This window comes from Nannospalax galili, unplaced genomic scaffold (genome assembly GCF_000622305.1).
Source record: "Nannospalax galili isolate Female #2095 unplaced genomic scaffold, S.galili_v1.0 scaffold137, whole genome shotgun sequence".
NCBI lineage: Eukaryota > Metazoa > Chordata > Mammalia > Rodentia > Spalacidae > Nannospalax > Nannospalax galili.
In genome coordinates, this window is record NW_008340203.1 from 2,666,990 (window position 1) to 2,690,181 (window position 23,192).

The 23,192-nt window shown below is 51.0% G+C and overlaps 3 protein-coding genes across 3 annotated transcripts in view; 2 read left to right on the forward strand and 1 right to left on the reverse strand.

Annotated features, from left to right (window-relative positions):
• Positions 1-8,798, forward strand: part of Ifi35 (interferon induced protein 35) — a 16,208-nt gene extending 7,410 nt beyond the window's left edge. Inside the window, exons 2-7 of the mRNA XM_008835353.3 lie at positions 7,049-7,147; positions 7,487-7,634; positions 7,723-7,829; positions 7,923-8,109; positions 8,199-8,305; positions 8,528-8,798. Of these exons, the coding sequence (XP_008833575.1) occupies positions 7,049-7,147; positions 7,487-7,634; positions 7,723-7,829; positions 7,923-8,109; positions 8,199-8,305; positions 8,528-8,719 (840 nt within the window). The 3' untranslated portion in view covers positions 8,720-8,798. The remainder of the gene's footprint in view (positions 1-7,048; positions 7,148-7,486; positions 7,635-7,722; positions 7,830-7,922; positions 8,110-8,198; positions 8,306-8,527) is intronic.
• A 115-nt stretch (positions 8,799-8,913) lies between these two features.
• Vat1 (vesicle amine transport 1) lies at positions 8,914-17,380 on the reverse strand. Its single transcript, XM_008835354.3, has 6 exons — positions 16,973-17,380; positions 14,194-14,401; positions 13,659-13,829; positions 13,470-13,559; positions 10,580-10,821; positions 8,914-10,427 (listed from the first exon to the last, which is right to left on the reverse strand). Exons 1-6 carry the CDS (start codon positions 17,378-17,380, stop codon positions 10,344-10,346), a joined length of 1,203 nt encoding a protein of 400 aa, XP_008833576.1. The 3' UTR covers positions 8,914-10,343.
• Positions 17,381-18,949: 1,569 nt separating this feature from the next.
• Rnd2 (Rho family GTPase 2) lies at positions 18,950-22,688 on the forward strand. Its single transcript, XM_008835355.3, has 5 exons — positions 18,950-19,209; positions 19,680-19,767; positions 20,769-20,878; positions 21,525-21,659; positions 21,888-22,688. Exons 1-5 carry the CDS (start codon positions 19,108-19,110, stop codon positions 22,134-22,136), a joined length of 684 nt encoding a protein of 227 aa, XP_008833577.1. The 5' UTR covers positions 18,950-19,107; the 3' UTR covers positions 22,137-22,688.
• The last annotated feature ends 504 nt before the right edge of the window (positions 22,689-23,192 follow it).

The following is a 23,192-nucleotide window of genomic DNA, read 5'->3' on the forward strand; positions in this document are numbered from 1 at the left end:
TGCAATGCCCGAGGAGGTCAGAAGAGGCTGTTGGATCCCCTGGGACTGGAGTTACGGATGGTTGTTAGCTGCTGTGTGGGTGCTGGGATTCAAACCCAGGTCTTCTGCAAGAACAACCAGTGTTCTTAACTGCTGAGCCATCTCTCCAGCCCCATACAGCTGAAATGTCTTAACAAATTCTTTGTTGCTTTTGTTCTTAAAATGTTTTTTATTTTTATTTTATGTGTATGAGTTTATTGCCTGCATGTATGTAAGTGTACCCATGTCATACAGTGCCCTCAGAGGTCAGAAGAGGGTGTCAGATTCCCTGGAATTAGAGTTATGAATGGTTGTTAGCCACCATGTGTGTGCTGGGAACCAAACCAGGTCCTCTACAAGAGCAGTCAGTGCTTATAACCACTGAGCCATCTCTCCAGCCCCCACTTTTACTTTTTTTTGCAGAGGTGCTGTTGGGATAGTATTTTTCACCTGTGTAGTTCTAGCTGACCTGGTACTTGCTTTTAGACTGGACTAGCCTAGTACTCACAGAGATCTGCCTGCCTCTGGGACTGTGGTGTAGTTCTGGGGACAGCATGTCTTAGCATTTGCAAGGCCCTGTTCTCTGTTTCCAACACTGGAAAAAAAGAAAATAACCACAGAGATTTAGCAACTTGGTGGGTATTTGGATTGAGCAATTAAAAAACAGTCATACTTATCATAAAGACAGGATCAGTAGTCCATGTGTAGATAAGCCCTCCACTTACAAAGGTGCTAAAGTGACAACACATTCAGTCAGAAGTGCCCTTTGAATTTTGATCTTTTCCTTATGTGATATGACACTGTCTCTAGGGATGGCATGAGCCATGTAGCCACAATGAAACAGCTGATTCCCAGTGGTGCCAAACCATGATAGGCCTATTTAATGCATTAATGCATTTTCCTTTCTGTTTCTCTCCTTCCTTTTTTTTTTTTTTTTTTTTTTTTCTTTTGGTCTTTTTGAGACAGGGTCCTCCTGCAGCCCCAGCTGTCCTGGAACTCGCTATGTAGACCAGGCTGGCCTTGAACTTACAGAGATCCATCTGCCTCTTCCTCCCCAGTGCTGGGATTAAAAATATACCCCACTATACCTGGCTAAGTTACTGCATTTTTAAATTTAAAGTATTTTTTCTTTTTAAAAAACATTTTTGACTTACTTATTTTTACTTTATGTGTGCCTACATGTATGTATGTAAACACACCATGTGCCTGCAGTGCCCAAGGAGGTCAGAAGAGAGCACTGTATCCCCTGGAACTGGAGTTATAGAACATCGTTAATCACCATGTGAGTGCTAGAAACTGAACCCTAGTCCTCTGAAAGAGCAGCCAGTGCTCTTAACTGCTGAGCCATCTCAACATACAGGATTTTCAACTCACAGTGGCTTTCTTGGCATGTAGCTCCACTGTGAACAGGGGAACATCTGTGCAAAGATTACTATTATAGTGTTTACAACAGTAAAAGCAGCAGCAGATGCAGTCCCAGCTCTCTGGAGGCTGAGACAGGAGTTCAAGATCAGCCTGGGCTAAATAGAGAATCTCATATCCAAAACACTGAAAAGAAAAAGAAAAAAGAGCGGCTGGAGAGATGGCTCAGCAGTTAAGAACACTGGTTGTTCTTGCAGAAGCCTCGGGTTCAAATCCCAACACCCATATGGCAGCTAACAACTGTCTGTAACTCCAGTCGCAGGGGATCCAACAGCCTCTTCTGTCCTCCGCAGGCATTGCACGACACGACACAGGTGCACCTACCTACATGCACACAATACATGTAAACACATTAAATAAGTAAATAAAATTTTTTAAAAAGAAAATAGAAAACATACATGTCCAGCCATAGAATAGGTAAATAACTGGCAAAATATTACATAGCAGAGGCTGGGGAGGTGTCTGTCTTGCATGCATGAGAACCTGAGTTTGAATCCCCAGACCCTGCTTAAAACTTGGCACAGTAGCATGCATCTTGTAATCCCTGCACTCCTACAGCAAGATGGGAGCCAGACAGGAAAATACCTGAAAGTCCAAAGCTAGCCTGGCACATACAGTGACAGCAAAGAGACCCTGTGTCAAAGTGAATTAGAGGACTGATTTCTGAAGTTCTCTGACTTCCACTTGGATACCGTGGCATGCACACACATATACACAGCCCAGGTTTGCACCCATCACACTGGCTGGAGTCCAAGCTATGCAATCTGGGTGTGTTTACTAAAGCCAAAGTCCCTAGTTCAGTTCATCCTGTCCTCTTGGAAGCACTGCCACATTGATTTTTGTTTGTCTGATATTTTAAGAAAACCTCATTCTCTCTGTAGCCCAGGCTAGCATGGAACTTACTATTGTAGGCTAGGCTGGCCTTAAACTCATGGCAGTCCTCCTGCCTCAGTCTTTCAAATGCTGGGATTAAAGGCATGAGTCACTACACCCAGTAAATCAATAAAATGTTATCTGGTCTAGGATGGTAGTGCGATGGCAGAGCACATCTTTGGCATGTGAAGGGGTCTGGGTTCAATCCCCAGAATCAAAATACAAAGCAAAATGAAACAAATGCCCAATCTATCACCGCACCTCATTTCCCTTTCAAGAATCTTTACTATTTCTCATTTCCTATTGGTAGCAAACTGAACCTCTGAGCTAGGTGTGGTGGCATGCACATTTATCTCTAGCTGCCTTCCCCCAACCCCCATGTCTTCCTATTCTTTCTTTTTTCTTTTTCTTTTTTTTTTTTCGTCTTTTTGAGGCAGGGTCTCCCTTGTAGCCCCAGCTGGCCTGGAATTCACTATGTAGACCAAGCTGACCTTGAACTCAGATCTGCCTGCCTCTGCCTCCCGAGTACTGGGATAAAGGTGTACACCACCACACCCGGTTTGTTCAAAATCTTGATCACACTGTACATACTGTTTGAAAAATCTAGTTATTGACAAGAACCAGATATTTAATCCCAGCACTCGGGAGGCAGAGGCAGGCAGATCTTTGTGAGTTCAAGGCCAGCCTGTTCTACATAGTGAGTTCCAGGCCAGCTGGGGCTACTGGGAGACCCTGTCTCAAAAAGACCAAAAAAGTAAAAAGAAAAAGAATTTAAATTCTTCTTGAATTATTCCTCAAGAAATTCTATTTATGGCTAGTTGTGGTGTACAGCTTTAATCCCAGCACTCAGGAGGCACAAGCAGGTGGATCTCTGTGAGTTCAAGGCCAGCCTGGTCTATATAGTGAGTTCTAGGCCATCCAGGGATGCATAGTGAAACTCTGTCTCAAAAAAAAACAAACAAACAAAAAAAAGCAATCTGGGACTGGAGAGATGGCTCAGCAGTTAAGAGCACTGGCTGTTCTTGCAGAGGACCCATGTTCCATTCCCAGCACCTATATGGCAGCTAACAACTGTCCATAACTCTAGTTCCAGGGGATCTGACTCCCTCTTCTGACCTCCGAGGGCATTGCAGGACATGGCTGTACTCATATCCATGCAGGCGATTATACTCATACACATAAAAATAAATAAAATAGTCTTTAAAAAAACCTCTAGATTTCCAATTTCCCTTAAGAATAAGAAGATATGGGGCTGGAGAGATGGTTTAGCATTTAAGCACAGGTACTAGTCTTCAAAGGACACAAGTTATATTCCCAGTACCCACATCAGGCAGGTCACAACTGCCTATAAACTCCAGCAATGCCTCTGGCCTCCAAGGCCATATGCATATACCCCCTCACAGAGAAGTACAGATAATAAAAATAAATCTTAAATCAGGTCTGGTGGCACATGCCTTTAATCCCAGCACTTGGGAAGCAGAGGTAGGTGGTGGATCTCTGAGATCAAAGCCAGCTTAGTCCATATAGTGAGTTCCAGGCCAGTTGGGGATACAGAGGGACCGTGTCTCATAAAGAAAAAGGGCTGGAGAGATGGTTCAGTGGTTAAGAACACTGGTTGTTCTTGCAGAAGACCCGGGTTTGAATCCCAGCACCCACATAGCAGCTATCAACTGTCCATAACTCCAGTTCCTGGGGATCCAACAGCCTCTTCTGACCTCCTCGGGCATTGCACTTACCTACACTTACCTACATTCAGGCAATACACACATACACATAAAATTGTAAATTAAAAAATTTTTAAAAGGGCAGATGTAGAATATGGAAACCATGTCTCCATGGAAAAAACTTGACTACTCCTTAGCCTGCATCACTTTCTTGACCCATGCATTTAACTGACCCTTAAAGAACCTGAGTTTGCAGCCTTTGATTCACAGACAGGAACTTTTTTTCACTATTCCTAAGCCAATAGGATTTGGTCAAACTCTAGTTTCCTTCTGCATACTGAATGTCTTCAGTGACATCTGGACAGCTCCTGCCCTGTCATCCATCCACATTAGTCATCTATCACACATTTACTGAACATGTTTTGTGCTGGGGACTTTTCTGGACATTGGGGATACAGGGATGATCAATACAGAGTTGCATCTCTCCCAAGTAAGGACACATTTCTCTGAGCCAATCTTATTTATCAGGTTTCCTAACCACCTCCTAAACTGTGCCAGTCAATGTCTGCCCCATCCCACAAACAAAGGTGCGTTCATTGTGATTCCTGGTGCCACTTCCCTGTCTGTTGTGTTGGTGTTCTGTTTGGATCTGCTCCAAATCACACCAGCCTGAAAGGCAGCTTGGTACATGAAAAGAGGACAAGCCAGTAGATGGGCAAATGATTCTCCACTCAGGGCTTGATATTTTTTGAGATGGGGTCCCCCTATAGCCCCAGCTGGCCTGGATCTGGATCTCACAGAGATCTGCCTGCCTCTGCCTCCCAAATGCTGGGATTAAAGGTATGTGCTACCACACCCAGCTTTGTTTTTTTTAAAAAAATATTTTTTTATTTTATTTTTTATTTTTTGTCTTTTTGAGACAGGGTCTCCCTGTAGTCCCAGCTGACCTGAACTCACTATGTAGACCAGGCTGGCCTTGAATTCACAAAGATCCACCTGCCTTTGCCTCCCAAGTTCTGGGACTAAAGGCGTGCGCCACCGTGCCCGGCTTATTTATTATTTTTATTTTATGTGTGTGCACCTGCATCATGCAATGCCTGTGGCGGTCAGAAGAGGGGGTCAGATCCCCTGGAACTGGAGTTATGGACAGTTGTTAGCTGCCATGTGGGTGCTGGGATTTGAACCTGGGTCTTCTGCAAGAACAGCCAGTGCTCTTAACCACTAAGCCATCTCTCCAGTCCAATTTTTTTTTTTTTTTACGTGTATGTAAGTGCACCCATGTTGTGCAGTGCCCATGGAGGATAGAAGAGGGTGTCAGGCCGGGTGTGGTGGTGCATGCCTTTAATCCCAGCACTTGGGAGGCAGAGGGAGGTGGATCTCTGTGAGTTCAAGGCCAGCCTGGTCTACATAGTGAGTTCCAGGACAGCTGGGGCTACAGGGAGACCCTGTCTCGAAAAGACCGAAAAAAAAAAAGAGGGTGTCAGATCCCCTGGAACTTGAGTTGTTACCATGGGGGTGCTGAGATTCGAACCTGGGTCTTCTGCAAGAGCAACCAGTGCTCTAAACCACTGAGCTATCTCTTCAGCTGTTCGGTTTTTTTAAAAGGCAGGGTGGGTCTTCCAGAAGTGGGGGCCTAGAACTCTTTTGTAAGCCAAGCTGGCCTCAATCTTGTAGAGATCCACCTGCCTCTGCCTCCTAAATGCTGGGAGCAAAGGTGTGCTCCACCACACCTGGTCTGGGCTCAGTTTCTTCACTGGCTAGCACTGTTTGGCAGAGCAGTCTGACTCAGCATATCTTTTAACTCTCTTGAGTTAGTTTTCTCATCTATAAAGACAAGACGGTATCTCCCTAGGGTTGTCACAAGAATTGAGAGATAGAGTCCATTTGAAAGGTTTAGTTTATGGGTGCAGTGGCTCATGCCTGTAATCCCAGCACTGTGGAGGCTGAGACTGCTGTGACTTTGAGGCCAGCCTACCAGAGATCAAGTCTCCATCTCAAAACAACTGAAAGGTGCTGGGGATGTATCTTAGGTACCATGCTTGCCTATCATACATGAAGCCCTGGGTTCAATCCCCAGCACTGCATAAACCAGGCCTGTAATCTTAGCTTTTGGGCAGTGGAAGCAGGAGGATCAGAAGTTCAAGGTTATCAATGGCTACATAGAAAGTTTGAGGCCTGCCTGGGCTGTGTGAGACCCTGCCACCAAAAGAGGGGTGGGGAAGAAGAGGAAAGGAAGGAAATTGCGCTATGACTTCCACACTCACATGCTCTAGCACATGTGGACACACACACACACACACACAAATACATAAATGTAGAAAGAAAACAAGAAAGACACGAATTTAGCTCAGTGCCTGTCAAAAGTATTTAGCAAATGTTAGGAAACATTTACTGGGGTGTAGCTAAGTGATAGGACATTTTTTTTTAATTTTATGCATATGAGTGTATTGCCTGCATGTATGTGAGTGCACCCGTGACTTGCAATGCTGCAGAGACCAGAAGAGGACTTCAGATTCCCCTGGAACTGGAGTTAAGGGCGGTTTGTAGCTGCCGTGTGGGTGCTGGGAACCGAACCCAGGTCCTCTGCAAGAGCAGTCAGTGCTCTTAACCACTGAGCCATCTCTCCAGTCTTGTAAAATGTTTTTAAAAAAGAGCGGCTGAAGCAGCAGACCTGGAAGTCTGTGCTGTGCCCTGGGGCAGAAGGGACGGGTGGGGAGAGTGTGAGTGACAGTGGAAAGGGCTGTGTGAATCTCCCAAGTGCTGGGATCAAACGCATGCGCCTTAGTTTCCTTAGTTGTGTTAACCCCTTCCTCTAAACTCCTGCTGCTATTCCTAGTCAGCAGTATAACCTTGCTGTCTTAGGTTATAGGTATAGGCCTGAGGGATCCACCCTTAACTCCCCTTACCAGGGTCTAGGGCCTGGTAGCAGGAGCTTGACGAGCTTTGTTAAACCCTGGATCTGTGCTCCTGAATCTTTTGTAGCAACTGCAAGGGCTCTGGTCCTGATTGCTGCTGGGTGCCTGGGAGGACTGGGCAGGTGGAGGTCTCCTCATTCCCTTCTGCTCTGGCAGGCCCTCTGCATTCTTCAGGAGAGGCAGGCCAGGCTAAAGATGAGGCTGCAGGAGCTGCAGCAGCTGAGAAGGGAGCTCAAGGATTCCCCCCAAAACAAGGTAAGGTGGGAGATGAGGTATGTCTGGTAGGAAAAAGCTGGGAAGTTCTTAGCTTTACTCTTGGCCCTGTGTGACCTCAAATGTTACTTGAGCTCTGAATCTGTTTCCTCATCTGTAAAGTAAAACGACCTACCTCCCAGACTTGTATGAAGACAAAGAGCTTGTATGTAAAATGGCCAATGTCATGCTGACTTGCTCAGTTCAGTTCTTTCAGTAAAAGCATTCAGCACTGAGCATCAATCAAATGGAACTGGCGGACACCTTATGTCTGGGTGGGAGAAGTACCCACATTCCCACCCTTGAAGGATATCTGCATCTGCCTCCCTTCTCGACCTCCAGATCCCATTCCCAATGCCTGAAATCCCCCTGATATTCCGAGGACTCACCAAGAATGGCAGGCACACACTCAAGCCTCTGGTGTCTAACTTTCGGATCTGCTGTCCTCTGCCTGGAAGTTCCGCTCTGGTCACCTTCGATGACCCCAAAGGTGAGCTTGAGGAGAGCCACAGAAGGCAGGGAGGCCTGGAAGTTTCCCAGTACTGACTCCTGTGTCGTGATCCCCCCCCCCATGCCAGTGGCTCAGCAAGTGTTACGACAGAAGGAGCATAATATTGACATGGAGGAATGCCGGCTGCAGGTGCAGGTCCAGGCCCTGGAGCTGCCCATGGTGACTGCCATCCAGGTGACAAAATGGCAGGGTCCTCTGACATGCAAGGGGTGGGATGCCGCTGGGTCCTATGGATGAGTGGGCCTACTCTGTCCTGTCTCTCCCTAGGTGGCCAGCCAGCCAGATAGCCACAGAGTGCTGGTCAGTGGGTTTCCTGCAGAACTCAGGCTGAGTGAGGAGGAGCTGCTGGACAAGCTGGAGATATTCTTTGGCAAGGCCAAGAATGGGGGTGGGGATGTGGAGACTAGGGAGCTGCTGCAAGGGACTGTCATGCTGGGTTTTGCTAAGGCGGAAGGTAAGGCCCCTATAGGGGAGGTTAGGGTGCATGGGACTGGGAGAGGAGAGGCCTTCATGACAAATGCCTACTCCTCCCTGTTCCCACAGTGGCTCAGAACCTGTGCCAGATTGGCCAGTTTAGTGTACCGCTGGGCCGGCAGCAGGTCCTTCTGAAAGTCTCTCCCTATGTTAGAGGGGTGATCCATGAGGCCGAGGTAAGTGGCTGGATAGGGCCAAGGACTCGGTCTGCCTGCTAGATACCTGCCTAGAGAGGGCTTAGAGCCTTCAAACCCAATCAGCCCTGCCAAGCAGCCTCCTCTCTGGGCTTCCCCAACCCTCCTATGCTTTCATGGGGCACTGCTTGCCCTAACCTCTGCTCCCCACTGCCCTGCCCTGTACTCCCATGAGCCTTTACCATCACATGTCTCCTTTCCTAGATCAAATCCCAGCCAGCACCTTGCTCAGTGCTGGTGCTGAACATTCCTGATGTCCTGGATGCCCAGGAGCTGCATGATGTCCTGGAGATCCACTTCCAGAAGCCCACCCGTGGGGGTGGGGAAGTAGAGGCCCTGGCAGTTGTGCCCCCAGGACAGCAGGGCCTGGCGGTCTTTACTGTCAAGTCAGCCTAGATCTGCATGTCTGCCTTCTCAGGGGCAGGGATCATGTATTGCCATATGCAGTAGGGAACAATATGTGTGTACTACCACAGTGATGTTCTTCCTCATTTCATGAAAGGAACTGTGGGGCATGGAAGGGCAGCTGCGGGGCGGGGCAGAACCCAGACCTTTCCCGACACTCTCAGAAATAACATCCAGGTCAGGACCCAGGGCTTGGCTTTTTATTGACACAAACACAAAGGCAGCTGTGGTAATGGGGTGGGGGACACAAAAGCAGAAATCGCACTTCCCATATGGAGGCCTCATTTAGACTACAGAGGCTGAAACCCTCCCCCCACCTCCCACTGGCAATGGATAGCCTTTCTTAATCCCAGCTCAGAGACAGAGGGGTTACCCCCTAGCCCTAAAAGTCCCCATTTTTGGCTCCAGTAGCCCAGGTCCTAACCACCCCCTTTAATTCCCCTGCCCCCACCCAAGTTCCTCCTCCCCACCCATGTAAACAAAGTCTGGGGCTGATCCTCAAATCTGCCTCTAGGCTCTGAGAAGGCCCTGAGCCTCTCTTGACAGCAAAAGGAATGTGCTCAGATTCTTACTTTGGTCCCACAAAACCTAGCAGTGTCTCCAGAGCTCTGGATGGTTAAGCTTCCTGCCTCTTCTCCTCCACCACCCTGAGACAGGACAGGGCATAGAACACAGTGAGGGCAACTGACCCCTAGAGGCTGGGGGATGGCTCCCCATCCACTGACACAGACACAGATTTTTGGCAGTGTTATAGGACTGGGGAGGAGTAAAACCCCAGCTCCACCAGGACAAGGAAGGCACTGGGGAGGACAGAGCAGAGAGGAGGTGGAGACAGGGACCCCTACATATACACAAACACATACAAGCACAGGTTTTCCTCTGCTAAGGCACTGAGAACAAATCCAGAGGCCTCAGTGAAGGGTAGGGGTGCTTGGTATCCCTCCCAGAGTGGTGACCTAGGGGAGCCCGTCTGACTCCTGCCCTTGCTGTGAGAGGCAGCCTTGGTTAAGAAAGGCAGCAAGCTGGAGGTGGAAGAAGTCCAATTGTGCTTAAGAAGTTGAGGACAGAAGACAAGATTGGGGACTGAGCAAGCCCAGAGGTGGGCACTGGTTGGCCTGGGTTGAATGGACACTAGGGAGATACAGGTATATGCTGGACTCAGACAAATTAGCCCCACATGCTGAGCTGACACTTTCATTCTTTGGGGAGGTAGTGGGGCAGGGGCAGGAGAGAAAGTGAGGCAGAGACTGAAGCACACAGAACAGGACAGGGAGGGACTGGCTAGCCTTGGCACAAAAGCAGCATAGCAGGCCCAGGGAGAGGGTGAGGGGCAGGAAGTCTCCCTCTGATCTACCCTGTCCCCTTGGCAGGGCCCAGACATCCAAGTGGTCACTTCCCAACCTCTTCTGAGGGCAGGAGTGGGGGAAGGGCAGTCTTGAGCCAGGAGAAAGCTCAGGGCAGGGAAATGGTCATCAGCACAGAGAACTTTGGGGGCAGGGAGGGCAGAGCATCATGACAGAGGATGAAATGTGAGAGGCTGGTGGTGAACACAACAAGGCTTCCCATCTTCCCATCTTCTTCCTTCCTGGCTCTCAAGAGCTCTCAGCCCCTGACCCTAGTTCTCCTTCTCGGGTCCAGGAACCAGGAGGACTTTGCCCACATTCTTCTTCTCCTGCATCTGCTTCATGGCATCAGCCACCTGGAGAGGAAGAAAAGACCACTCCAGGTGTTATCTGCCCCATCTCACAAGAGCCAGCCCCAAAGAGTTGCTCCCATTTGCCCCAGGGATCCTCTCCTGAGACCCTGGCCTTTGTGACCTACCCAGAACCTCCCTGTAGTCATCACACTCACCTTATCGAAGGGCCAGACTGAGTCAATGCGGGGTTTGATGTGGCCCTGATTGTACAGAGCCAGGAGGCGGGTCACCGCACTATTTATCAGCTCTACCTCGCCGTCCAGGTAGCCCAGGTGGAAACCACACACAGCTCGGTTGGCCTGCAGCAGCTGCAAAGCTGTCACACTGAACTGATTCCACCATGTGCGGGCCAGAGCCATCAGATTTCGCTTGGGACCGGTCAGCATGTTGGCCACTCCTAAGGGACAGGGTGTTATGGTCTATGATCCAGGTTGTCAGGTATCTGCCTGCACATCTGAATTCATGTTTGTCTAGCCCCTTCTTCCTCTTGCAACCCACCACACTGGTACCAGGGAATGACAGGACAATCCCTGAGCTGTTGGTTACCAGGCCCAAACTAACTCTTGCTGACTCAAAAATAGTTCTCTGAGCCATAAAGATGGCTCACTGGCTAAGAGCACTGGCTGCTCTTACAGAGCACTTAGGTTAAGTTCTCAGCACCTACATGGTGGCTAACAACCACCCTTAATTCCAGGTCCAGGGGATCCAATGCCCTCTTCTGACACTGCATGCACATGGTGCACTTATATACGTGTAGGCAAAACACTCATACATAAAAAAAAAAATCAAATTTTTAAAAATCGCTCTCTGCCAGATGTGGTAGTACATCCTGTAGTCCCATAAATCAGGAGGTGGAGGCAGGAGAATAAGGAGTTCAAGGTCATCCTCAGCTATATAGCAAGTTTGAGACCAGCCTGGGCTACAGGAGACACTGTCTCAAAACACACACATATACAATGGGCCAGTAAGATAGCTTCGTAGGCAAAGATACCTGCCACCAATCTGAATTCAACCCCTAGGTCCTGCTTGATAGGAGAGAACTGGGGGCTGGAGTGATGGCTCAGGGGTTAAAGAACACTGGTTGTGGGCTAGAGAGTTGGCTCAGCGGTTAACATCAATCTTGCAGAGGACCCAGGTTCGATTCCCAGCACCTACATGGCAGCTATGACCCGCCTTAACTCCAGTTCCAGGGGAATCCGAAGCCCTCTTCAAACCTCCGTGGCATTGCACGACACGGATGCACTCACATACATGCGGATAATACACTCATATACATAAAATAAAAATTATTAAAAAAATAAAATAAAATAAAGAACACTGGTTGTTCTTGCAGAAGACCCAGGTTTGAATCCTAGCGCCCACATGGCAGCTAACAACTGTCTGTAACTCCAGTCCCGGGGATCCAACAGCCTCTTCTGACCTCCTTGGGGATTGCACGACATAGGTGCACTTACCTACATGCAGGCAATACACGCATACATAAAATAAAAATAACAAAATTTTGTAAAAAGTAAAGTAACATTAACAAAAAGGAGGGGGTTGGGGATTTAGCTCAGTGGTAGAGCGCTTGCCTAGCAAGGGCAAGGCCCTGGGTTCAGTCCTCAGCTCCAGGAAAAAAAAAAGACAAAAAAAAAAAAGGAGAGAACTGACTCCTGCAAGCTGTCCTCTGACTTCCACATGTGTGCCATGGCACCAACATGTACACATACATATAATAAATGTAAAAAAATTTACATATAGGCGTGGTGGCACACGGCTTTAATCCCAGCACTCAGGAGGCAGAGGCAGGCAGATCTCTGTGAGTTCAAGGCCAGCCTGGTCTACATAGTGAGTGCCAAGGCAGCTGGGGCTACAGAGAGAGACCCTGTCTCAAAAAGATCCCCCCCAAAATTTATACATACATACATACAAAAGGACTGGGGATGTAGTTTAGTTAGTAGAATGCTGGTTTACCATGTACTATAAAAATCAGGCATGGCAGAGCAAGCCTGTAATCCCAGCATTTGGGAGGTAGAGGCAGGAGGATCAGAAGTTCAAGTTCATCCTTGACTATACAGCAGATTTGAGGCCAGCTTGGAATACATGAAACCCTGCCTCAAAAAAGGAACGATGGACCAGGCCGCACACCTTTAGTCCCAGCACTTGGGAGGCAGAGGCAGGTGGATCTCTGACTTCAAGACCACCCTCGTCTACATAGTGACTTCCAGGTCAGCTGGGGCTACAGGGAGACCCTGTCTCAAAAGGACAAAAAAAAAAAAAAAAAAAGATGGGAGGAAAGGAAGGAGGGAGGGAGGGAGGAAAAGGAAAGGAAAAATTACTCTTTACCAGGTATGGTGCCACATGCCTATAATCTGAGCACTTAGGAGGCAGAGGACAGAAGAATCAAGAGCTCATCTCTAGCCTCATTTGGCCTAGAACTCACTATATAGACCAGGCTGGCCTGGATCTCATAGAGAGCCACCTAATCCACCTGCCTCTGCCTTCCCAGTGCTGGGATTGGGATTAAAGGCATGCACCACCATGCCCGGCTCTATATTTACTTTTTTTGTGTAAAGTGGGCTTTTTAATAAAAATCCAGCTTGCCCAAGAAGCCCAGGGGGTGCTATAGAAAGAAGGCAGACTGGTTGGTTTTGTATCAGAAATAATCTGCAAATAGGAACACAAAATTACTGATGCATGTGAAAAATTGTGGAAGAGAACAAGTAGCTGGCACCCAGGGAGCAGCAATCTTACTGACATATCCAGGCCCAGTCCAAACCCTGACTCTTACTGTAGAGCCCTGGAGTCTCTGGTTCCCCTTCAACCCAAAAGCTCAGGTCTGGCCGGGTGTGGTGGTGCACGCCTTTAATCCCAGCACTTGGGAGGCAGAGGCAGGCCAGCCTGGTCTACAAAGTGAGTTCCAGGACAGCTGGGGCTACAGAGAGACACTGTCTCAAAATGACAAAAAAAAAAAAAAATCTCAAGTCCCCGTGTCCCAGTTTTCTACTCATCAGTCCCACCCTCCTGCCTCATGCAACCTGCTATATCCCAGAACCACTAACTCACCATAGGTGACAACTTTGCCCATGGGTTTGAGGAGGTTGTAGCCCTTGGCAGTATCTGACCCACCCAGAGGGTCCATGACGATGTCCACTCCTGTCACAGAGTAAGGAAACCCAGGAAAAAAGCATTAATGTACACAGATCTGGACACTCTCCTTGTCCTGTGCCATCCCTCCCCAGGCCCTGACCCTACCTTTGGGAGAGATCTTTTTGATCTCATCTACATAGTCCGTTGTGTGGTAGTCGATGGGGTGTGTGACCCCATTCTCCTTCAGCACCTCATGCTTTCTGGCTGAGGCTGTTCCAAACACTGTCACATTCTCCACAGTGCGGCACAGCTGCACGGCTGCCATACCCACACCACCTGCAGCAAGATACCCATGGGGGTGGGGGAGGACCGGACATGGAGTCACTTGGTCACCATTCAGCATTCTAGCTTCCCAAGGAGCTAGTTAGTTCACCACTGTCATTGTGCCCCAGCTCAATTCCATGCTTGAGAATTGGAAGGGAGGATGACTGGAAAGGAGAAGGTGTGGGGTGGCGGCATGTTGCTAAGGACACCAGGCTAGGCCTGGTACGTAAATGTTACCATGGCAACTATACTATAGAGGCCTCTGAGGAACACAGGCCAGGCAGCCTGGTGTTGCCATGACAACAAACCAGCCAGGTTACAGAAAGGGGCCTGGAGGGGAAATCAGGGTGGAGTGAAAAGGGAAGGGACCTGTCACCTGCAGCCATGTGTACCAAGACGCTGTGGCCAGGCCTTAGGTTGCCGAAGTCAAAGAGAACCATGTAGGCGGTGATGTAATTGACCAGCAAGGCAGCAGCTTCCTCAAAGGTCATGGCTTCGGGCATCAGGAAGGTCTGGACTGATGGCACAGTTACCTCCTCCTGCCACATGCCTGACCGGGTCAATACCATCACCCGGTCCCCTGCCTTAAAAGAATGAAAAATATCATTCAGTCACTCATTCATTCACCTACAGGCAATTTGTGGACTTTCATCATGCACCAGACCCCTGGAGATGAAGCAGCAGTAGAGACAGCAGCAGTGGTCAAGGTGTTAACAGTAACAGTATCAACAAGAATTCCCTTTACTGAATGCTCACTGAGGCCCTGTCACAAGTGCTTTATATGTAAATGCTCAATCCTACATCAGCTTTGGGACAGATATCACCCTTATCTCCGCTTTACAGATTCTACACTTCATTATTATGTAAGATACCTGAATGGCAAGAAGCTTACAGTTAGGGCAAGATTACAGAAATGGGCTCCACCATTTGCTGACAGTGTGGCCTCGGGCAAATAAAAATTATTTATTTAACCAGTTTTCTTATCTGCTGCATTAGGGGAATTTTTAGGATGAAAATTTAAGAATGAGAGAACAACATTCAGTGTCTCTTGGTGCAATGTCTAGCAGACAGTAATTACTTAGCAATGTTAGTGAACAGTAATGACAATAACAACAAGAAGGGGAAGTCACCAAATAACTGAAGGAAGAGGGCAGCATGTGGCAAGAGCCATGCCAAAGTGCAGGAAGATGTCTCTGGGTACTTAGGGTTGGATGTGACCACCTCGGGGGCTGTTGTATTTAAGCTAGCTCTGGGAGCCCCAGAGAAAACATTCACTCAGACATGGTAGAGGAGGGTGATGCACAAGAAGAGATGTAGCATCCCAGCCACAAAGGAAAAGGCATTGCCCCCATCTTCAGTCACCTGCTGGAGGGTCTCTTTGCAGGAGGAAAAGGACACAAAGAATCCCTCCAGCTTAGCAACTGAGGTCAAGTGAAAGGCAGAGGGAGGAAAGGGAGTCTCACAGCCAGTAGGAAGTCCTTTCTTGGCTCTCTGAAGAGCATGCAGAGGGCCATCAGAGTCCACCTTAGCTCCTGCCAGGGGACTCAGGATTCACAGGGTAGGGGAATGAGACTCCTACACTGGCCTTTTTTTTATGTCTTCAAGTCCCCATATACCACCGAGGGGGAGACCTTTTCCTGCAAGTTCTGGCCTAAGGGTGAGGTCTGGGAAAGGAAGGCCCAGAATTCAATCTAGCAGACACAGAAACAACCCAGGCAAGCTGGCAACAGTGCCACAGCCAGCTGGGTAACTGCCAGACCCAAATGGAGCCTAGAACAAGTGGCACTCAGGTTCATGCCTAACCTTCAGCCCATCCCAGGTCAGGGCCATGACCCCCTCAGGAGCCCAGTCACCAGAAGGGAGGGAAAGCCCTCCCACAGAATCCAACCTCTTACATCAGATTCTTGCCTTGGACAGGATATCCTGTATTTACCAGGCAGAAAGTGTGGAGAGATGGGCGGCCTTCAGCAGTAATTCAAACTACAATCCACCCCCCTAAAAAGAAATTCCTCTTAGCTCCAAGAGTGGGATTATTTCTATTCTGAAGTCAGGTCAAGGTTGGGGCCAGGGCTGGCTTCATGTAGAAGCCCTTCAAGGAGGAAATGGCTGCATGTTCGATAAATCCAACAAATCCAGTGATGCCTGGGCTGTCAGGTCAGCCAGAGACTGCTTTGGAGAGGCCTCTAAACCCCTAAACACATGAGATGGAGAAGTCTCTCAAATAGTTGGTCATCTAGACGTGTCATGTGGCCGAGATTGTGGCTACGCTTAAAGATAAGTGATAAACAGACCGGCAGAGCTGGGCCAACCTGCTCATGGTGCCACACCTCCCTACCCCAGTCCAAAACGGGCTGCTCCACCCGCCTGGGTTTCTGAGGCGGCGGGGGTGGGGGTGGGGGTGGGTGCTCAGAAAAGGGTGGGGGCAAGGCGGTTTGGGCCGGAAGTTCCTAAGAGTAGCCCTGGGGTCGCGGCCTGCCCGCTGAGTCAGCCGATACTGCAGTCGGACAAAGATCCTGATCCTCCACCTCCCCACCAAATCCCGACTAGTAGTGGGGCTCGTGGTGGTTGGGTCGGGGGGAGCAAGGCTCCCTCTGTCCCATGATGGGCGTGTCCCCTCTAGCCCGGCTTCGGGAGGGGCCGCCTTACACCCCCACACACACCACGGGGTTGCATGTGACTAGTGCTCTGGCGCGGTCACTGCGGGCCCCCGCCCAAGCTCGGCTACACAGCTCCTCAAAGCTCCCTAGGGGGAAAAGCGGGTGCAAAGAAGTCACTCAGGGTCAAAGAACACAAATGCCCCGGGAGTGTTTGGTGGGCAAAGGGTACAGGTGTGGTTTTACGAGGGGGGGGTGACAAGATCACTATGCGCATGCGCGCAGACGCCTTATTGTTTCCCCGCCACCCCCCCCCCCCCCACAACACCCCCCCCCGACAACACCGCTTAGGGGCGGCGGCCACAACTAAAAACGGTACGGGAAGGGGCAATAACGTTCCCGCCACTCCCCGGGAAATCCTTTTCCCCAGGAGCCTCAAGGCATAATTGCTCTCCTAGCTCCCTAGGTTAGTCCAACCTCGACCCGTGCCAGGCTCCGCGCCCTGCCACACCCCCGGCAGCCGCCCACTCGTGCCTCAGCGCCCCTTTCGGTCCTGCTCACCTTACGGTCGCTGACTCCCTCGCCCACGGCCACCACGACGCCCGCGCCCTCCATGCCCGGGGTGATGGGCAGCGGCGGCAGCCTGTCGTACAGCCCTTGCCGGGCCATGAGGTCGGCGAAATTGAGTCCGCAGGCTCGCACACGCAGCGTCAGCTGGCCGGGCCCCGGGGCCGGGGGTGCGGCGGGCCGGCTCTGCAGCTTCACCTTGTCGTAGCCGCCGAAGCTGGTGAGTACCAGGCTGCGCAGCGGCGGCGCGGAGGAGGCGGCGGGCCCTTCAGAGGCCGCGGGCGGCTGGGGATCACTCGCTGCCTCGGCTTTCGGGGGCTGCGCAGGGGCATCTTTCCCGGCTCCGGCCTCGGCCGTCGCGGTCACCGGGGCCGCCTCGGCTGCCTCTCTCTCGGCGGACATGGCTGGACTCCCGACGTGCGCTCCCAGCTGTACAGACCGTGCACAGCTGGGGAGGGCGGGGCGCGGTCGAGTGGAGCAGCGGCTGCGGACCCAGTGGGCGGGGCGGGGCGCGGCGCTTGCCCGGGGCGGAGCTTCGCGCGCGGTGGGGGGGTGGCTTAAGGGCCGGCCCGGAGCCGTGCCATCTGCGAGACCAGGAAAAAGGCTCGCAGTGCCGGGCGACTGCTATGCACCAGGACCTTTTAGGGCATGTAGAGACTGCGACTCGATTTAGTCATATTAAGCCTTATTCAAATTTAAGACTGTCATGGAGAGGTCTGAAGGATGAGCTCCACATCAGATTTGGGGAACCAGCCACCTGTGGACGAGAGCCCAGTGAAATTGTGCCTCAGGTTGTAACTTTAACCACTAATAACCAGACTTCGTGTATTGTGGTCCTGCAGTGACAAACTACGAGAATCTCCTCTCCTCTCTCCTCCCCTCCTCTCCCCACTCTTCCCTTCCCCTCTCCTCACCTCTTCTCTTTCCCTCCTTCCCTCTCTCCCCCCCTTCTTCCCTCTCCTCTCCCATCTCTTCTCTCCCTCCTTCCTTCCCTCCCTTCCCCCCTCTCTCCCTCCCCCCTCTCAACCCTCTCCCTCTGAGATGCTGAGGATGGTGCGCAGAAATTTGTGCATGCACATCTCCAGGCTAAACTAGTTTTGGTAAATGCACTGTACCTCATTTTTCCTTCTATAAAAGTGATGATGCTTGTGTGTTCTAGGTACCTTTACAAGATTATCCAAAACCAGGTAAAAAATTAAATCGAGCACCCTCGATTTAAGGAAAAGCTTTTCAAAGGCAAAAGATGCTATACAAACGGTGGTTGGATTATTAGTCTGAGTCGAGGCTGAAATGGACTTTTGGGTTTTCGCTCTGACTCCAGCCGAGCTGTCCCTCTGTTCTGTCTTCCTCTTGTTTCCTTTCTCCTTCAACCCAACCATCCACCAGAGGACGCAAGCGCTCCCCCTAAAACTTTCCACTCAGTACTTGACTGGAGGAACTCAGTCCACGCCCAGGGTTAAGTTATCACAGCCCCAGATCCGGCCACCCGTCGCCATAGAGACGGAAAGCTATGATGTCACTAACGTCGGGTGGGAGTGTTGGAGTCTGCACTTCCTTTTCTCCAAGCCTGGCCTGGACGCGACAGAGGAGGGAGATGAAACTAAAAAGGCTCCTTCGCAACTTCGCGCGCCCCCCTGTGTTCAGGAAGTGGACGGCTACTGCCGCGCGTGTCCGCACTGGCACACCTGCGTGCACGCGTGGGCACACAAGCCTCGCGCGTGTGCAGCTTCATACGCTACCCCTCTGAACTGCGCCCCGTCTGCCCCGCCCCCCGTCTCCAAGGCGCTCAGCTAGGCGGGTCTCGGCGGACCCCGAACCCTCAAGGGCCCGTGGTGTCAAGCGAGTGCGCTAAACTCTGCTCAGGCCTCGGTCTCCCCAGCTCCGCCCCGTCCTCTCGGACCCGCCCCTCGGCGGTGCGGTGGGAGGCGGGGCCAGGGGGTGCGGCCCCCGGCGTGGGGGCGGGGCGGAGGGGGCCCCGCAGCCCCGGGCGGGGGCTCGGCGCGGGCCTGCGATATGCCGGTGTCGGCGGCCCGAGAGGCTGCAGCTGCAGCGGCGGGGGGGGAGGTGGCAGAGGCGGCGGCGGGGCCCGGGGGGGGGGCAGCGTTGGGGGCCGGCGCGTAGCCGGGACTATGGAGGGGCAGAGCGGCCGCTGCAAGATCGTAGTGGTGGGGGACGCAGAGTGCGGCAAGACGGCGCTGCTGCAGGTGTTCGCCAAGGACGCCTACCCCGGGGTGAGGAACCCGCGTCTTGAGAGAGGGGCTCCAAGGCTGCGGGGAGGGGGTGACAGGGGCCTCGGGGACCGATGGAAACCGGTGTCAGGGAAACCAGGGACGAGAGAAAGAGGCTCCGAGGAGGGGGAGGAGGCGTTGGGGGGGGGGCTCTGGAAGGACTGCAGAGGATTGAGTTGGAAGGAATTAGGGAACACGGTGAAATGGATGGGGATTGGGCACATCAGAGGATCCGGAAGGGCTGGGCATCTGGGAGGGAAAGAGCTAGGGGTTGAAGGGACCCAGAGCGGGTCTGTGATCCTAGCTGAGATTCCCATGGAGGCAGGGGCAGTAGTTCCTGGGATTGTCACTTCGCCCAACCCTAGACTAACTTCTGTCTAGGGACTGAGCTATACGGGCGTGGGAGGGAAGAGGGCAGTAGTCTGGGCAAGGACTAGAGAGAGGATCTCATTTTGACCCATCCGTTCCTGCAGAGTTATGTCCCCACCGTGTTTGAGAACTACACCGCGAGCTTCGAGATCGACAAGCGCCGCATTGAGCTCAACATGTGGGATACTTCAGGTAGCCAAGTCCCTCGAGGTTACCCTGACTTCCAAGGCCCCCACCCTGACCCCTCCCTTGGCTAGACCTGATGATTCCAGGTTAGCTCAGGCATACATCCAGTTTTAAAATGGAACATCAGTTTTCTGCTTACAGCCAGAGAAACTGAGGCAGAGCTCCTTGAGCCTGACAGAAACCATGTTCTTAAGTAGAAAGCCTAATATCCAAACCCCACAGCTGGGTTCTGCTAACCTAAGGAAGTTGAGAAGGAATGACTCTTATTTTGGAACGTGTTTCATAGGAGATGGGACTGGCTTTAGGAGACCTATTTAGAATTTCTTGGGGTGAGGGGAGTAGAAGGAAGTAGTTTTCATTTTGTTTTTTTTCTAGACTGAACTAGAGAAATCTGATAGAGCCCCTAGAGAATAGGAACACTCCACTCCCTGCCTCTGCCCCAAACCCATGGGAAGGGTTTTTATTTTTACTGTACCCTGGAGGACTTTAGAAGATGTCTCATCAAAGCCCAGAAAGCACATATAAAATTTTGTCAGGATATTGATAGATTTTGTGAGCTTCTTAAAGGGATTCGAAACTCCCTAAGATTACAAATCTTTTTTTTTTTTTTTTTTTTTTTTTTTTTTTGTCTTTTTGAGACAGGGTCTCCCTGTAGCCCCAGCTGTCCTGAAACTCACTATGTAGACCAGGCTGGCCTCAAACTCACAAAGATCTGCCAGCCTCTGCCTCCCAAGTGCTGGGATTTAAAGTCGTGCACCACCAAGCCCGGCTACAAATCATTCCTTTTAAAGCAATCCATAAGGAAGCAGAGAGCTGCTGTTTTCCGCTCTTTCCTCTCCCCTCTACCTGCTCCCTTTCTTGAAGAAACACTCCATGATGAGTATTAATGATTGCTCTTTTCCATTCCCTGCTCCCAGCATCCCTTGGCCAAAATCTCTTCAGTTCCCCCTTCCCTTCCAGGCCGCCTACCGGCTCAGACGCTTTATCCCTTCACTTTCTCCCCTCAGGTTCCTCTTATTATGACAATGTCCGGCCTCTGGCCTATCCGGATTCAGATGCTGTGCTCATCTGCTTTGACATCAGCCGGCCTGAAACACTGGACAGTGTCCTTAAAAAGGTGGAAGCCTGGGGAAGCAGGGCCATGAGGGGACCAGACACAAACCAGGAGGTGGGAGTGATGGTTGGCGAATGGCCATCAGCTGGGTAGTGGGTGAAGTTGTCATCCTCTACTTCAGCCCCATTCCTCCCATCCTGCTCCTTCCTACAAATCAGCCCTCAGCGCTTGAAATAGCAGCTGGGGGAGATGAGAGCAAGAAGACTCAGGGAGTCCTTATCTGCCCTCCCCATCTTCTTGGCTGTGGAAGCTCTAGATGGAAGGGTTGGGAATGCTGATCCTGGAGCTCAGAGAAGCCCTTTGGCCTTCTGTCCAGGCCCTTATTTCCATGAGAAAAGCCTGTGGTGAATGCACAAAAGTCAGCTAGGGTAGCCCTAGTTCTCAGGCAGCGGAGGGTGTGGTCTGTCCCCCAAAGTATGGGAAAAGGGAGTGAGAATGGGAAGATTTCAGGCTGACAGACAACCCCATAGTCTCACTGTGGCCCTGTTCTCCTCCCCTTCTCTGACACTGTCCTGCTCTCAACCCAAACCCAGCATTCCCACATCCTTCCTCAGCCAGAAGGGCTGCATGGTTTCTGTATGCATGGAGCAAGGCTTTTCCCTGTATGTCCCTCCACCTGTCCATAACTCCATTTTCTTCCCCAAACTAGTGGCAAGGGGAGACTCAGGAGTTTTGCCCCAATGCTAAGGTTGTGCTGGTTGGCTGTAAACTGGACATGCGGACGGACCTGGCTACACTGAGGGAACTATCCAAGCAGAGGCTTATCCCTGTTACACATGAGCAGGTGAGACCCTTGACCTCCAATCTAACCCCAGTCTGGAGTTCACACACCTGTTTTGTCTCTGATTTGAAAATATCCTTCCTGGCCGACCTAGTCTTTTGCCCTAACCTCTGACTGTATCCCATGATCCTCCTCCAGCCCTGACCTTCAACCCCAAGCTCATAGCCTCCAAGTTCCTTGCTGAGCTGTGAGCTAAGCCCTATAATTTTCTTCCATGCACTTCTTTTCCAGGGCACTGTGCTGGCCAAGCAGGTGGGGGCTGTGTCCTACGTTGAATGCTCCTCCCGATCTTCTGAGCGCAGCGTCAGGGATGTCTTCCATGTGGCCACAGTGGCTTCTCTTGGCCGTGGCCACAGGCAGTTGCGACGCACTGACTCACGCCGGGGATTGCAGAGATCCACTCAGCTGTCAGGACGGCCAGACCGGGGAAACGAGGGCGAGATACATAAGGATCGAGCCAAGAGTTGTAACCTCATGTGAGGGGCTGCAGTGGGGCAGAGAGCCAGGAGGGATGGTGGGAGGCTAATTGTTCTCCTGCCTGCACCTAGGCTTCCTGACCTCCTGACCCTGGCTGGAGGTCAGGGCAGCAGAGGGAGCAATTCTTCTGGTTGGAGGTACTAAAGGATGGAGGGTGTGACCATTCCCCATACCCTCATCCCCCTCTCTGCTGGAAGTTGAGAGAGCTAATAAAGTGGGCATCTGGGGCATGAACTTGAGTGGGCAGGTGTGTTAAGTTAGGGAAGCCAGGATCAAGCAATGACCTTGGTTGAGTCTTCTATAAAATGTAACTTTCCTCCCCATCCCTGTCCCATATCCAGGCTGCCTTCCCTGAGAAAGGGTCAATCCTATGACCTCTTTTCCTTTCCTCTCCCTTGTACATCTGTTCTCACACATTCTAACCTCCAGGCATCATGCACTAAATTTTAAAGCAAGGAAAAGTCCCTCTTTACCATCAGCCCAACAAACAGTTCTAGTTTTCCCTCTCTCTTCCCCAAATAGATCCCAAATAAAGCCCATGTCCATGGAAAACAACTGTGGCTTTAGTTTTGTTCCTTTCTCAAAAACTAATTTACCAGTGTCCATGCCCACAGACAGAACACAAGAAAAAACCATGCTTTTAATCAGAAACACCTTGAGAATCCAGCTAAAGAGGTGGATAGCCCTCAGGGGCCTTGGAGTGAATGGCTGCTCAGAATTACCCTGCAGGGGTCTTGAAGTGGTACGGACTTCTTACCATCCCCCCGCCTCAAGGCTGAAGCAGGGACTGTCCCTCTTTTCTATCCTGAACTCCGTAATGATTGGTGGGAAAGCATCAGCTGTGATTGAGAGTCATCCCCACCCCAGCCCTAGGCCAACAAAAGCCAGTGGAAGGGATGGCCAGAGTACTTTACAGGAAGGACACTGCTGGTCTATTTTCTTGGGAGTCTGGTTTCAGATTGTCCTGTATTCCCTCCCTGGCTCTGGTCCCACTGGTCTCTTTTTGGTGACATTCTCCCCCAGGAATCATTCCTGGTCCTCCCCTCCCCCAATCCTAGT

Excerpts from the sequence above, each read along its gene's own strand:
- Vat1 (XM_008835354.3), bottom strand. The coding sequence starts at position 17,380 with ATGTCCGCCGAGAGAGAGGCAGCCGAGGCGGCCCCGGTGACCGCGACG. Across the intron at positions 14,402-16,972 it reads AGGGAGTCAGCGACCGTAAG|GCAGGGGACCGGGTGATGGT; the intron begins GTGAGCAGGACC and ends CATTCTTTTAAG. Across the intron at positions 10,822-13,469 it reads GGGCAAAGTTGTCACCTATG|GAGTGGCCAACATGCTGACC; the intron begins GTGAGTTAGTGG and ends CCTGTCCCTTAG.
- Rnd2 (XM_008835355.3), top strand. The coding sequence starts at position 19,108 with ATGGAGGGGCAGAGCGGCCGCTGCAAGATCGTAGTGGTGGGGGACGCA. Across the intron at positions 20,879-21,524 it reads TGGACAGTGTCCTTAAAAAG|TGGCAAGGGGAGACTCAGGA; the intron begins GTGGAAGCCTGG and ends TCCCCAAACTAG. Across the intron at positions 21,660-21,887 it reads TCCCTGTTACACATGAGCAG|GGCACTGTGCTGGCCAAGCA; the intron begins GTGAGACCCTTG and ends CTTCTTTTCCAG.